A 16,598-nucleotide genomic window follows, 5' to 3' on the forward strand; every position below is an offset into this window, starting at 1 on the left:
GTGTTCTATGCTTAGCAAGAGCTTTGTAAAAAAAATCATTAATTTATTATCTGAATTACTTTTTTCTTCTGTATATTAACTATAGCTGCCTGAACACAATCAACACAAATAGTAGCCCATAGCTTTACCTCATGAAAAGACCAGACTGCTTTCATAGCTAAGTGTACCATTCATAAAGTTGACTAAGATTGTTAACTGCCACTGACTCTTATCAGTTCATCACACAATAAGCAACTTCAACCCCTTTACTAGTAATGGCAAGTGGAGTCTGCAGTTAAGCTGATCATAGCCACTGTGAGCAATGGCTATAAAAGTTAAACATTCTATGTTGTGTTATCGTCCATTTTACCATAATAATGCAGTACTGAACTTGAAGACACAATACTAGCAAAGTTAAAAAATAGGCTTCTGTTAGCCAGTATTCAGCTGGCGTTTGACTCATATAGTTGGTCTTTGGTCATCAACCGTACATTTTGGACTGAGCTGAGATACACCAGGATTATCTGTATAAGTTCTGATAATGGTTAGGCTTTGGCCAAACTGTCTAATATTGTAACCACTGGGTGAAATGAAGGTCTCTCGACAAACTCTTCAGATTGTGCTTTAATTCTTTAATTCATCTGTGTTTGGCTCTGCCACTCTGTAAACCCACAGCTAAATAATAAATAACAAACATAAAATTATTACAAGAAGGTAGTAACTCATCACATATTGTATATAAACACATGAACAGGTGTGTTTTCAACATGGACTTACTGCTGCCATAGAAAAATAAATCTAACAAAAGGTAAGAAATCAAAAGAGCAACAAATAAAGCAGATAACCCGTCAGTGGAGGAATGCACATCGTGAGGTGTCTGTAAGGCAACTGGAGCATAGACAGCACACAGTGTGTGCATGAGTGGCAATGTGGCACCACAGAAGAGACACTGTTACTGTCAAAATCCACACAAAGGGACACAGAGCCTCTCACGTCTCTTGGACAGGTGAATGCTCTCAGGTTTGATTTGGGTACAAAGTAAAAAACATGAACACATAATCTTCAGAACAAAAGAATCCTCATCTCCTCCTCTCAAGGTGCATTATTTGTGGACTCATGTCCTCCTCCCCCCCAAACTATAATCACATGTCCAAAAACGCTCTCAAAGTCCTGGAAAAGACGAGGCAACCGTTTCATGGAGTCAAACTTCTCAGGGTATATTTGTTGGTGTAAACTGCCGACAGTGAAGAGGTGCCAGTGAGGCCGATCATCGCAGCTCTGTGGGAGTCACTCCAAGTCCTGAAGGTTGATTGTGCTTCCTGTAAACTGGGAGTTGTCAGAGCCGTTGTCGTCCTCTGTCATCACTGAAGGTTCCTGTGGGGGAACACAGTCACAGGGCTCAGTTCTCTTATATGAAAACTAAATGAATATTACAGAACTTATCATTCCTTACTGCATTAACACCATGTAAACAAGTATGAAAATGTATGTTTGTTAAGTACTTGGGTTTATATGCTTCTTTTAAAAACTCAAAAACAACTCTGAAGTAATTTTATTCACTTCTGTTTTTTTTAATTTTCATTTTAAATGGGATTATTTGAAAAATGGTGTTCCCATTTACTCACTAATATAAGTAAATGGGAACACTTTGTGTTTTTGGAGTAAAATAAAATAGAAATGAACATCTTAAATGTGCCATGACTTTTCTTTATACAAGTTTGATTTACTGTCAAAAATAACCTCACTGTGTCACTATGTGGAGTTATGTGAATGTTTTCATTAAAGCTATTGGCTGTAGGAAAAAAGTTTTGTCACCTGTAAAATGTTGACAGGCAGGTCAGCAGTGAGCTGAGAGTGAGAGCTGGAGGGCTGAGAGCTCAGCTGGAAGGCCAGGTCGCCGTCACTGGCTGGGTCGTCCTGCATGTACACACACTTTGATCAGCATGTTGTTCAACAAAAACTATACTTTATTCAATACAGTTGGAACCATCCAACCTGCATCCTCTCAACACAAATCAAACAATTATTTCAATGTAAGGTTATAATCCTGCTACATCTCATCTGCACACAGCATAGATTCAGATCATACTGCAAGATGTTGGAATCTCACCTGCAGCAGCTGAATCTGGACATACTGAGCCCCAGTGACAGGGTCACGCAGAGTCAGGCCCCCATTGGCTGCTGCAGCTCCTTCACCATAACGAGAACCAGAGGGAGCTGGTGTTGGTGTTGTGGCTGCCTTTGCTCCTTTAGTTTTTCTCAGACTCGATCCTGAACTCCCTGGACAAAGAGGACATTGTCATTATTTACTGTCGTATAGTCACTTATGCCACATTTCCACTACAGCGGCTCGGCTTGCCTCAACTCGACTCTACTCTACCCGGTTGTTTTGTGTTTCCATTAGGGATAGTACCTGGTACCTGATACTATTTTTAGTACCTGCTCTGGCGAGGTTCCAAGCGAGTAGAAGTGATACTATATGTGTGACGTCAACAGCCTGTCGGCCACTGATTGGCCGGAGAGTGTCATCACTGGTCTGCGACGTCCAACGCCGGAAAAACAATCCCGCCCCCTCCATTGTAACGCCGGGCAACAGCAACCGCTGACTTTATTCTTTATTCTCACTTGAGGGAAATGGCTGCTCGTAAAATATCACCGTGGTCCATCGACGAGGTCCAGACTTTTCTGGGTTTGTGTGTGACAAAAAGCCACAAACCGAGCAGCAAATACAACCTACGCCTCAATGTCCTCCATTGTTTGTTGGCTCTGTTTGCATCGCGTACAAACTGACGTCATGGCAGTTTCGCGCAGCCGTGGTATGACGACCACGCCTACGTTGAGGAGGTACTATGAAGTACTTAATTGTAATGGAAACTCAACCAAACCAAGTAGAGTAGAGTAGAACCCAGTCGAGTAGAGCTGGAACTGTGTAATGGAAATGCGCCATTAGTGTCTGGTTTCTGTCCAGTCTGAATGAGGAGCATTAAACAAGAGCCTGAAATTGGTCAATGCCTGTCTTACCAGAGGCGGCTGAGGGGCCTCTTTGCTTCTTCTTCTTGGCCAGCTGGATGGCTCTGTAGTCAGTCCTGGCTGAGCCTCCACTCTCCTGACATAAAAAATGAGTACAAAAAAAACACAAACCCACCAAAGTTAAGTAGGCTTTTGAGTACTAACACCAAGTGTAGTCAAACTGCTAATAGCACATACTTGTAAGATTTCCTAAAAATTCAACACTTTCATACCACTGAATACAAAAAGCAAATGCATGCAAGTCTTCCACATCAACTTAGCATTGCACTCCCATTGAACTCATGATGGAGTTTTTTCATTCTTCCTCCTTGTCAAAACCTGTTGCCTACTTTACCCACAATGCAGCTCGACCACCATCATTTCATTCAGGGATTTGGGGATGTTATGCTAGTAGCAGCTAATGTAGCCTTGAGGCACTAGTATCTGATCAGTGGACTCCAGACTTTTTTCATACAGCACTCCACAACACCTGGAAACACTCACCAGGAAGCTGCTTGGTGACACAGCGTTGAGTTCCTGGTCTTTTTGTGGGCTGAAGCTGCTGCTGTGACTGGGGAAAACAAACTGGGTGAGGACCTTTCCTCCCTCTTGAGGCCCCAGCACCTCCACACAGCCCAGCAGAGGCCCTGCTCCCCCCTGGCCCCCAACCTCCACCACCTTTGAGGGTGAGGCCAGCAGCTCAGCGACAGGGGTCACTGCCAGGGAGGATGTGGGCTCCACGCTTAGGGCACTGGAGGAGCTGAGTGGGTGCTGCAGAGTGGGGTCCACAGAAACACCAGCACCCTGCATGGTGAGAGCTGTGAGGGTGCCCAGGGCCTCTGGGGTAACTGTTTGCACATCATCCAGGTTGAGAGTGCCCTGTGGGGGCAGGACGTCACCCACTGTCCCTTCCAGACCGTGGTGAGGCCCCATATCGGCACTGGTGGCCAGGATAAGAGGGTCCACAGCTTTGGCCAATGTGGTGTTAGTGCCGGTGCCGAGTGCGGTGCTGACTGAGGAGGGGTCGATGGTGAGGATGCCTGAGCTGACTAGGGAGAGGTCCATGGTGAAAGTGCCATTAGAGCTGCTCCCACCGACGGGAATTCCCACTCCGATGCCAGTGGTGGGCGCAGCACCTCCAGGCACAGCAGAGAAAAGAGAGCTGAGGTCCAAGTTGGTTAGCTGTTCGCCCCCAACAATACCAGGCCCCGCAACTGTTGTTGGGGTGGAGCTGATGAGCTCGCTGCTGGGGGTCAGGGTGGGTGTAGTCTCCATCTGGCTAAGAACATCTGGGATGGAGGACAAGGAATTGTTTACAAGTTGTAGGACAGCAAATATATTATGAGGAACATGTAGAAAAGTAAATTCTTCAAGTTTAGTAAAACTGTTCAACCATCAGAAACAAATGCTTCTTCACCCCTCTACATATTACAATTACAATGCAATTCAGTGATCCTAAATCTAGCAATGACACCACCCTGATTGAGTCATTACAAGTTATCACAAACTGAAGAGAAAATAACTCCAAATGCTCCTATATACCCAGTAATATTTTGTATGCCTTACTGTGTACTCTGAAGGTGTACTGAATAGTGAGCTTAGCTTCACTACGTGCTGTTGATGAATGTATGAGTTTCATAATTAATTTTGCATCAACATTACTACTACTAGATACAAAAACTCCAACATGCACATCATAGTTGGAAATCCTTTGCCAAAAACGTGTGTATTTTTGCACAACTGCTTTGTGCCGTGGCACAAAGAGGGCATATAAACAATTCAAAATTCGTGTTAGTGTTAAACACATTGACTACAACATGTAATTTCCCTCACAAAAAGTGATTTAGTGATAAAAGCAAAACATATTTCCTGAATTTTGTTTGGGCACCCAACCCTGTTTAGTTAAGCCTATCATTAAATTGCACAAATCATGAGTGATCTGGGGCTGCACGGTGGCGCAGCAGGTAGTGTGCGTGCAAGAAGGTCCAGGTTCGATTCCCGGGTCGGGCCTTTCTGTGTGAAGTTTGCATGTTCTTCCTGTGCATGCGTGGGTTCTTTCCGGCTTCCTCCCACAGACCAAAAACATGCTCATTAGGTTGATTGGTGACTCTAAATTGCCCCTAGGTGTGAGTGTGAATGGTGTTTGTATGTGCCCTGCGATTGACTGGCGACCGGTCCAGAGTGTACCCCGCCTCTCACCCACTGACAGCCGAGATAGGCTCCGGCCCCCCCGCGACCCCGAGAGGGATAAGCGGCATAGAAAATGGATGGATGGATGAGTTGCCTGTGCATTGCTCCACTCTGGCATGTCATGAGCCCACGGTGAGAGTTACTTACCAGGACTGAGGTGGTGGTGTTTGAGCATATGGCTCTTAAGGCTGCTGCGGGAGGAGAAGTGCTTGGAGCAGTTGGCCACTGGACAGCGGGTCCTCAGGGTGCTGGCATCCTGCTTGTGTTTCTTGGAGTGGATGTACAGGCTGCTGCGTGCTGAGAACTTGGCATTACAGCCTTAGGAACATAAAGGAGACAAACGACATAATTGTTGAGAAAAAGTGAAACTGATACAAGTCCAAATTATTTATTCAACCAAGTGAAAGAAAAAGGAAAAACTTATGTCAATTCACTTGCGACGTATCAATAGTGACTTTAAAAAAAAACAAACACTGACTTTGTCCAAGCAACAAGTCCTTCTGTATCTTGGTACAGTGGACGACAGAAAATGTGTTTGGGACGAACAGAGGACTTCCCCAGGACGCCTCTTTGACAAAAGAGATTTGTTTAGCAAATGACAAACTGAATGAAGTGCTGACTACAACAAAGCACATACTCTCATGTTGTTACTAAAGTTACTATTACTGGCCGGCTAATCAGTACGGGACCTATCAAAATTTTGATGGGTTAAAATCCAAAAGGAAACAGTAAACTCACTATGGACAAGGGATGCCCCTATTTTTCCCTGACAGTGCTACATTATTACCAACAAATCCATGTGGAAATCAGGAGTAGGACAGCCAGGTAGCTGTAAGCATCCAGTGGATAGTAGAGTCCTGTGATGAGTTTGGCTAACAGAGCTAACATACCAAAGACAGTCAACGGAGCTAACACAGCTACTAGCTGACAGCTAACGGAGCTAATCAGGACTCTGGACTATGATCAAAATGTTTTTTAGTGTGCGGGTTAAAATTTTTACGTTACACATTCGTGTGAGTTGTCCAACCTGGCAGAACATTGTCCTGTAGAACTGGAGCGCCCCCGCAGGTCTAGACGGAGAAGCTCCCACCCACAGTTTAGAATGAGATGTCAGCTAATATGAGTTTTAATGTTAATGTTTTCATAACTCTATGCATTCTTAATGTAATGTTAAGAATGCTAGTAGCCAAGCCATTTGTTTTTTTCCACTTTCAAATCAGTAAGCCAAAAAAAGTTAAGAAAGCTGGGAAATTGTACTATGGATGGATTTGTGTTTAAACGCCCTCAGACAAAAGAGGTGTCAGGCGTGTTGGGTCTTTTCAAACCCTCAATGGTGAGTTTGAATATATTTTCAGTTATAGTTTTGATCTTGAAACTGTACTCGTCGCATTTTGTGTGGCCTTGATTACTGTTTCATGCTCTAGCCCACTGTGGTCTTGGTAGCCCAGGTAGCAACAAGTCAGGAAGATGTGCTGTGTTTTTTTGGTTGTTCTGTGTGTCAACTTTGCCTTAGCCCACCCTGGTCATAACACTACACTAGTACCATTGCCTACAACTAGCTTCAATCAATCAATCAATCAATCAATCAATTAAAATGTCATCTAAAAATGATGTAGAAATAACAACAATGACTATGTTATTAATAATTTAGGTGTAGGGTTAATTTTTTGGCAACACCTCAATATATGTCTCTGGTGGCATATTGTTAATAGAGCTAACAAAACTAATAACTGGTGAAGCCAAAAACACAGCAGGAAGTGTTTCACAATGAAGTGCAGTTTGATGTGACAACACGACAAGTTTACAGTAAATAAATGTCCTGAAGTACTATGGCCAGGATCCTGGCAAACTTCTCTACTGGTAACTACTGGCCCTGACATGGACAGTATATATACCTTCTGCATGGCACTGGAAGGGCTTGGTGCCCAGATGGGTGATGCTGTGACCTTTGAGGTGCTCTGCCCGCGTGAAAGATTTCCCACAACCCTCCTCTGTACAGACAAAGCGACGGTCATCATCATGTTTCCTGATGAACGCAGAGAAGGAGACTGCGGTCAGTGAAGCACTAAAAAACTCACACCAACATCATTATAGGCAGAAGAGTTCAGTTTACCAAAACAACTAGAATTATCACCTCGCGGTTGTCTGCCTCCGCTTATATCAATGTCTGTCCAGACTAGAATAATATATGTAGTGAAGACTTGGAAGGAATTTAATAAAAAGTTATTCAGTGTATTTTTTGGCGAGATGGGAGTTATCACAACATTGATATGATTCCAGTGAATAATTTCCAGGGAATCAGGGACACACGATGTCTTCACTTCGAAACTGTTTTTACAGAGGAGTACAGAGGACTGACAGACAGCTGAAAAACAGACGTTAACAGGAGTGTTACTTTACACCACAGACATGCAGTATCAGAACTGCTGTGACACTACACTAAATCTAAGCAGACTGGTTTGCATGACAAGGCCTAGTTTTACAAAACTGGTTGTACTTGAAAACCTGGAGTGTGAACGACAAAACCTGAATTCCTGAGTAATGTCTAAAGTTGAAATGTCTAAAAGCAGCCTCATTACTTTTTGATATTAACTGACAGTAACTATTAGTGTTTAGCCTGTTTATACGGAGGAGAAAACACTTTACCTTTTATGTCGGAGCAACTTTGACATGCTGGTGAAGGACCAGCCACAGCCCTCTGAGTCACAGACAAACGGCCTCTCACCTGAAAACAGTAAATTAGGAAGTTTATTTACCGGTGAACAGGATCTATGACCTGTATCATCAAGACAGCTCATTTTGAGCTGAACCCCGACTTTCTGCTAGCTGGCCCCCTTCTATTTGGTGGAACCTATGCTGCATGGCTAACTTGCTCCCGAATGGGTTCAGTTTGGTTCAGGTTCAATCCACACTTCTTAGTTTCCAGTGACTTCTTTTGTAATTCTGTGGTTTCTGAAATATGCTTCTTGAAAAGCTACACTCATCTGAAAGAAGTGAACAGAGAGCAACACATCCGCAGCATCATGTGATGGAGGAATGACTTATACTTAAAAAAAAAATAGCCTCAAACTTCTCCGGCCTGAATACTATCTATTGTAGAAGTTAAAGACCAGTCTTCGTCAGAGTCCCTAATCACTGACCCAATACACTTAGGTTAAGAGCATTAGAGGCTCCCTCCTGAACTGCTGGCAGGAAAGTTTAAGCAATATCATAGACAATCTAATCTAGTACAAGCTTACCAGTGTGACTTCTCATATGGATTTTGAGACGACAGGCCTTGTCATATGTCTTGTCGCAGCCTGGATAGGTGCAGGTGAAGTGTCCTGTTTCTCTGAAGTGAGTGCGATTGTGGGAGAACAGGGCACTGAAAGTGATGAAGGTTTTCTCACAGCCTGCACAGGACCCAGAACATGTAGGGAGACAACGTTAGACTGAAAAGGGCATTTTGTACCAGGACTATACCAATACCTAAACTTTTTTTTCTATCTAGTTGATTGCAACAACAGGACTTTTAAGATTCTCTTTTCTGAAATTAAGGTTATGTGAAAATTAAATAGGCTTCCCATTAGCAGTCCTTGGATGCTCTGTGTAGGTTCATTCAAATAAATTCTTTTGTCTCACTCATCTTTTAGGGGTACAACATCAGACTGATAGCGAAGGCAAAGGTGACTGTAAGTAAAAGTTTACTACTATCACCTTGCACAATAGCGGTCCAAAATGCTTAGTGCTGTTTGGAAAGGAGAAATTATTAAACAAATGACAGACAAAAATCAGTTTGTGTTACCTGGGAATTCACACTTGTGGGGTCTCTGTGGCTCAAAATGGACCCTCTGGTGATTAGTGAGTCGTGTAGCACTGCGAAACCTCTCACTGCAGATCTCACAGATGAAGGAATTATCCTGCTCGTGGACTTTGACATGAGCCTTCAAGTTGTAGACTGTGGTAAAACGCCGCCCACAGCCTTCAAACTGACAGGTATGTGGTCGCTGCTTGTCATGGGACTGAAGATGCCGCTTTAGCTTGTAAGAGGTGGCAAAAGCCCAGCCGCAACCCTCGATGGTGCACTGGTAAGGGCGCGGGTCCTCGGCATGGTTCAGGAGGTGAACCTTAAGTTTCTGACGTGTGTCAAACGTGCAGGAACAGCCTGGTTCTGGGCAGCCAAAAGAGGCAACAGTTTCTTTCTTGGACCTGATTAGTGGTACAGACTGGAAGTCTCCATTGTCACAGTCTGCCACAGTGGCTTTGGCATGCGGGGTGACCAGATCAGCCTCTGTTACAGCACAGAGCACCCCTGCCTCCTGTTTGATGATGGGACAGGAGTCCAGAGAAGTGCCAAGCTCTGATAATGAGCAGTCATCCACCAGAGCCAGCTCAGAGTCACTCACAGACAAACCAGGCCTGGGCTCTTCCTGCTGGCTGGCGCTGGATACTGTCAGTGTGCTGATCTTCCCGATGGATTTGGTTCCACCGTCATAGTTGAGAAGAACAATATCCTCATGATCTTTCATGCCAAGGTGCTCCTTTAAACTGACCATGTCATCCTCTTTGTGTACATATCCCTCTGGTGGGGCAGCGAGAGTCAGTATCCCGTTTTCTATGGTCACTATGATGCTTTGGTTGTTTATTGTGATAGTTCCGGAGAAGCTTTCACTGGCAGGCGGGCTGATGGAGGCCGTGACCGGGTTTGCACTGTCCTGCAGCCCTGTTGAGTCTGAAATGAAGTCCGAGGTGTCCATGGCTTCCACGATGGCCGAGTTCCCTGTAATTAAAGCACTGTTCTCGTCGATACGGGAATGCGACGAAAGCTCCCCCGCCAATTTACTTTCATTGTTTTCGGTACAAATCTGGCCACAAATCTTATCGCCATATTTGTTTGTCAAAACAACGTCTTCGACAGTGTGGTGATACAAAGTCTGTTTAGCATTAGCCACGGTAGAACTGTCGTTTAAATTGAAAACATGCTCTGTTTTCTTCAAGACCTGGTTATCAAGACAATTCAAGGTGTCATTAACACTGGATCCACAGAGAATAACGTCACTGCTGTTTGCAACCTCCATGGACCCACCGGGACTTGTTTTGGAGCCCTCCGGCTTCTTACCTTTCATTTTATCGCCGCTCTCAGATGATACATCCGGTCGGTGTTTGCTTGCCTCGCTGTTGCCATCTTCTTGGACGACATTAAAAACAACATATAGTTCCTGGGTGGGTTTGTCTGCACTGTTCGCCGAGTTGAAGCTCCACGGCGCAGTAGCGCTGTGGCTGGCCAGTGAGATCGGCTTGAAAGCGCCGTCCTCACGCTGCTGCCGTAAAACTGAAAACGGTAACGTTAAGTGCCGCTGTGGCATCGATTCCTCTTCCCCTTCAAAGAGAGGCAGCGCCATTTGCATTGCAGTATCCCCGCTGTCTGCGCTGAATTTCCACGCAGTCCTAACAAACTCCTGTGAACCAAGGAGTGCGTTGAGCTCATTTTCCTTTTCTATGTTTACGTTATGAAGTCCAACACTCTGTCTATTTGCCCGTAAACTATTTTTATCGGTCGGTTGTGGTTTGCTGACAGGCGAACAAGCCGCCCCGCTGCCATTTTCCGCCAGTAGGTGAAACGGTGATGTCCTCGGCCTGGTGTTGTTGTTGTTGTCGTCACTTTGTAGCTCAGGCGACTCCAGAAGTCTACCCGCCTCGTTTTCGGTGGCAATAAAACGAGATATCGACCCTGTCGCTGATCGAAGTGAAGAAGGAGTGGTTCTGTGTAGGGCGCCATGTTGAGAGTGAATGTTTTGGGCATCAGAAAGCCCCTGAATTTCCATCTTGGTATCCCTGTAGCAGCGACACAGAGGAGACCCGCCCTAGTAGAATGAGGCGGTCCAGACGGCCACGACACAGTTTACCGCCGGCCGGCTGCTGCCTTCATGGCCGGCATGTAATCCTTTAGTCACGGGTGGAGCGACCAGCCGCTGCGATTGATACAGCGTTGTGTATACTTCTTAATCAACCATCAAAGTCTTGTGAAATTATCAATGTTTTGTATGTAGATAGGCCATACAACTTTCCAGGGTAGGTTTTTGAGACACCCAACTTTGACACTTACATGTACAGGCATGCGGTGGCTTATGCCTAAATTGACCGAACACCGAACATCCGTTTCAGGTATGAGTAGCTGTATGACATAAGAACTACGGTAAGTCATCAAGAGGGCATGTTTTTACAAATACTTTGCATAGTGCGTCCGCCAAACCTTGTCGTTTAGCTACGAAGATCACCTGAAGGCCGCAATAGTATCACCTACTTGAGCGAAACTGTGGGGTGGATTTAGCAGGAGTGGATCCGAGTTGGATTTGTTATTATCAAAAGGTAACGCTTATCAGTATATTTGTATAATCCATTTTATTAATTATGCTTTAACCTTTATTTGAAGAGAGAAGCCACAGCTCTTCTACCCACTTGTAACTTTCCATATCTCAACCAACATATCCAGTCCCAGGCAGTGTTTTTTCACTGTATGTCCGCTGAGTGTCAGCGTCGTCCTGTAAAACAAACCCGTCAGAAGAAACATCACAGATCATCTCCTCCGTGATTAAACTAATATTTAAAGAGCATGGCACCCTCAGGCTTTACAGCATGGTTTCACACTCACTCTTTACTACTGCAATTCAACTTCAGATTGTGATGCTGACATGAGAAGCATATAGTAGAAAATAAAACATGCAATGTGAAGCTTAAAAAAAAACAACTCGTAAAATCATTTACTCACACTCAAAAAAATCACATTACAACATTTTACAAGTTTATGTAATATGCAGGCTGAGAACAAATATATTTTTGTTTTTTGGGGGGTTAAATCAAATATGTAACTTTAAAAAATGTAGACCCTTGTCAGAGTTGGTGTTATCTTTGGACGCTCCCCTCTATTTCTCAAATAGCAATAGGTTGTAACAACTCCATTCCCCATTAATAACTATGAATCAACATTAATGGTGTGATCAATACAATATGTAAGAGGAATGCATACATTAGAGGCGGAATTTTTCCGTTTTCATGGCAAACAATGAAAAGGTGAATATTCCTGCCACTCTCTATTTTTCAAAGACACAATAAAAAGCTGAACATAATTTTAATATTGGCTGACTGTATATGACACATTTTTTTTACTTTCTGTTACTGTGCAGGCTCAAGGGACAATGAGAGAAATATAACTTGCCACACAGATGGGCTTGTTTTCCTCTGCTTAAAGCAAAGAATACATTTATAACCCACTGCACACACCACGCATCATTCAGAAATACTTGACTTTTTTTTTTTTTAATCATTCCCGCAAGGGAAGGCTAAAATTTAAATTTGGGGTTAATTAAAATGAACAGGCCCTTCATAATTTTTGTACAGTCCCTAACATAACCCAATAATTACTGTCAAATCAGATTACACTGCTCAGCACAGACTAGAGATGAGCCTTAAATAATACTGTATCTTTATTTGGTTTCTAAGCAAAAGCTAGAAAACACTGACAAACCCATAACTAAATTCTGACCAACACAAATGGAGACAAAAATAAAAGAGAGACATTTAGAATATCAGAGGAACAACATGGAAGAAAGGAAGACTGTTCACAAATTATTCTGTACATCACTTTAGATGTATTTACATTTCACCTACATGTAGGCTGGACGGAACACACGAGACTCAGGAGAAGCAGTGAGCAGTATATTGTTTGTCAGTGTAATGAACTAATACTGTACACACCATAGAGAAAGCTCAACATGCTTCATAGAAAAATACCCATGAAGTTCTGCAACTTTGGGTTGTGTGCTGTCATAACACACACACATGCATGCATGTTTTAAACACTGTGTGATACAAATCTATCCTACTGTTCATGTATCTCCTATATGTTCTGGATTATTACATTGGCAGTTCCTTCAAGTATACTGTACACGATAACAGAAAATAGAAAGAATGCTTTTGCACAGTCAAAACACATATCAACACATATAGCAATGTTGTTTGAACTCATTTTCAAATATGAATTAAGTACAATCATTGGCAGCATATCAGCCAAACAAGCATGCAAAACAACATGGATATCCTGTTTTTTCATATAAAAATAGAGTCCTCCCTCGCACCAACTTGTAGGATTATGACAGAAATAAGGCCACATATCCATTTCCTTTCTGATACAATAAGATACATGCGTAATAATCCATACAAATCCCAATGAATCCATTCATTATTGTTATTACTGGCTTTATAGACCTCCCCAACTTTCTATTTTTGTGATGCTGTCCGGTTGAACTATTCCTCTTTAGTTGTTTGCTAAGCCTACAAGCGCCTGAAGGTCAGAGACAAAAAGTTTTGACCAAACTTCACACTCTCTGTTTTTAGGAATGCACAACCTGTTACAGTAAAACAAATCTGGGGTTTCTATACAACCACTAGCTCACTCTTGCTTGATTCTATCATGCACACAACAATGGCAGAACAAATGAAACCACAAAAAAGATAAGTCTGAAAAAGGAAAGGAAAAGTCAACATTCACTGCAAATCAGCCTGTTTATAAAGTAACTGATGAGCCCTAACTGACCGCCACAGGAAATATGCAGCCATATGTCACGTGGCACCAGAGCTGATGAGGAAAAGCTGTGCATACATTTCCAAAAGTAGTTAGCACATTGCAGCTCCCCAAAAGTAGTCTGAGTGACTTTGACACCGCACTACATACTGCACCTCACTTTCCTTTTCACTCTTTTTTTGGTGTCGTCTTTCCAGTAAAAAAAAAAGTAAGAAACATAAAGGTGACCCAGACGCATTCACGCATTCTCTGCTACATATGAAGTATTCTGGCCTGTGAAATGTACACTGGCCAGCTCTAGTCATTTTAAATAGGTACATACGCCAGACAGCTTGAGAACTAGAGTCACCCACCTTATGAATGATTCATTCCAAATGACAGCGCCAGCTGAGAGAGTTACAATTTAGAGGAAGAGGGGCCACAGCAGAGCACATAGACATGCTTATGTTCAGATTTGAAACCGGGGCTGAATAATCTGTAGCTCCTGATATTATTCAACTGTATGGTTGCTGGAGGAAGTGGAGAAGCTGGAGTAGAGGACATTTCAGTCTAACCTGAGCCAATTTTATGGCCTTATATATCTCCTGCTTTCAGGAGGTTCTTGCAAGCGCCTCCTTTTGTGTCCAAGTGGGATTAGGTTAGATTTGCCCACATTCCATCTCTGAATGTTGACCTTGAGATCTACAGCGTTCACCACCCCTTTTTACATGAAAACATACTTGAATTTCATGGTCAGCGCACAGTAATATACAGCATAAATTTTCAATTCAGTGTCCATTGGCTCTCAGATGCCACAACCAGGACAGGATGTTTCTGTATTTTCAGATCCCCTGTTTTGCTGTTAAACCTTTAAAATGCCCTGAGAATATACAAACAAGGAAAGGACATCAGCCTTAGTGCTGCCTCTCTTTAAAAGTGATAGAAATCAACTGCTCGGCTACTAATGTGTTACTCTATTACATGAGATATTCTTATCACTGAACAGGAGCAGGTACAGTGTCATAAAACTGAAGTAGAATGGACAAACCTGTAAACTTGACTTCTGCAGGGAGAAGTTTTGATGACTTTTATCACTCATTTGAAATGTTAGATTGATGACTGAGGAAAAAGTGCTAAGCTACACTTGAAGCCTTTGATTTAAATGCAGTTTGTGGGTAACTGCAGAGCTTTGTGTTGCACCAGCAGAAGGTGCATTGTGATGGATGCTGACAAAAGTCAGAGCCATTAATGTTAAAAGAATCAAAATCACCAACAATTTAAAAGGAATGTATTCCCTTCTGATACTTGTCCCATACAATTTTCTGGGGACACAATCTTCGAGATCTTGACTTGGTTCCTGTCAACCAACCCCAAAATCATGCAACACAAGCATACACACATGGACACAAACACACATCTCCCTTTGCTCTAATCTCCAACTCCCGCCGTTCTCTGCTTGCTGCGCTACTTTCAGGCGTGCATGTTGCGTTCCTTGGGGGCGGCAGTGGTGGTTGTGGTGGTGGTGGACATTGAGGGGGAATCAGAGGTGGCGGGCAGAGGGGGTCGGGGTTCGACCCCCCGGCTCTTCATGAAGGACAGCAGCTGGTCGGGGATCTCTGCCAGGACATCCTTAGCCAGCCGTGCCATGCTCAGAACCTGGTTCCCTGAACGGTCAATGTAGTCCCGGAAAGGAACAAACTGTATGAATGTAAGAAAATGGATGATGATGACAATATGCTCGTTGATATGCATTTAGTAATGGCTTAAGGAAACCAGTTCTTTATTGCAGTTGAATCAATTTAACTAAACCCAGTTCTGTTTTATATTCCTGGAGGTTGACAGTATGGCAGGCTTGAGCAAGTGCTCAAATTTATGCCTGAATATGTCAGAATGCAGCATTTTGGTTGTCTGTAGTCATAGCTTAATATGGTCGCTCCAGATCTCCATATCTCATGAGAATGTGCAGCTAAGACAGACAGATCTCAGAGTGTTGAAGAATGTTTTGCTAAGAGACACAGGTCTTGAACAAAGTTACTTTTCTCATGGTTTGTCTGTCAGAAAAATGTCATTTTAGTGTCAGAATGTTCAGAATGTGGTGTGTGAAAAAAAAATACTTTGGTGACCATGGGGTGTAAGAATTGATCATAATCTGTGCTCACATTCACTTCTCCCATTGGAATGAACAGACTCAGGAATTTACTAAAGGCATATTGTTTTCAAAATGGCTGCTGCACTGACATTTTGATTGACCTTTTACTTGGCCAGGTAGGATTTTCCATGTCATGTCCTCAGCAAACAATAGTCAATGAGAGTTTGCATTGAAAAGGAGTGCCTACGCCTCGTCTTTCGTGTAGAGATCGAGCCAACTGCGACAGCTTGTGCAGATGACTGCGCTTTGTACAACCAATGAAAATCTGAAAATGCAGATATACTGCTGCAGTGGGTAGTTTACAGCCCAATCAAAATATTCAGTAAAGATAAGGATATTACATGGTGTGAATTGCTAAATATAGTAAATGGCCTAAAAATACACAAATATAAGTATAGATAACCTGAATGTGCATATACAGTAGATGGCCTAAATATAAACAAAGACAGTTATCTGGATAAATATAGTAAAGAACTTTTTTTTGTTGAACGCCCAGACATACTGGTATAAAAACACAACATTGAAAAATAAATAAACAAGATTTATGTGGTATTGTTATCAATTTTTATTGAAGTTGGACTAGGGTTAAGCTACATGCTGTGTGACCATTGTGTTTTCCAGCACATAATTTCCACATACAGTCAACTGCATGCAAATATTTAAAAAAAAAAAAAAAAATCAAGGGGGAATGAAAGCCTTCTACTTCTGTGAGTTCAAACTTGTATTATCAAT

At 42.9% G+C, this 16,598-nt stretch overlaps 2 protein-coding genes across 2 annotated transcripts in view; both read right to left on the reverse strand.

Moving 5' to 3' along the window:
• Window positions 1-585: 585 nt before the first annotated feature.
• Window positions 586-11,008, reverse strand: LOC139329232 (zinc finger protein ZXDC). The gene is made up of 10 exons (XM_070959423.1): window positions 8,963-11,008; window positions 8,418-8,570; window positions 7,825-7,903; window positions 7,074-7,204; window positions 5,326-5,496; window positions 3,493-4,277; window positions 3,001-3,085; window positions 2,090-2,259; window positions 1,795-1,896; window positions 586-1,353 (listed from the first exon to the last, which is right to left on the reverse strand). Exons 1-10 carry the CDS (start codon window positions 10,980-10,982, stop codon window positions 1,267-1,269), a joined length of 3,783 nt encoding a protein of 1,260 aa, XP_070815524.1. The 5' UTR covers window positions 10,983-11,008; the 3' UTR covers window positions 586-1,266.
• Window positions 11,009-11,946: 938 nt separating this feature from the next.
• The window catches only part of LOC139329489 (copine-9-like), a 183,627-nt gene continuing 178,975 nt past the window's right edge, over window positions 11,947-16,598 (reverse strand). The window contains exon 21 of the mRNA XM_070959834.1: window positions 11,947-15,415. Coding sequence (XP_070815935.1) covers window positions 15,188-15,415 — 228 coding nt within the window. The 3' untranslated portion in view covers window positions 11,947-15,187. The remainder of the gene's footprint in view (window positions 15,416-16,598) is intronic.

Source organism: Chaetodon trifascialis, chromosome 3 (genome assembly GCF_039877785.1).
Source record: "Chaetodon trifascialis isolate fChaTrf1 chromosome 3, fChaTrf1.hap1, whole genome shotgun sequence".
Taxonomy (NCBI): domain Eukaryota; kingdom Metazoa; phylum Chordata; class Actinopteri; order Chaetodontiformes; family Chaetodontidae; genus Chaetodon; species Chaetodon trifascialis.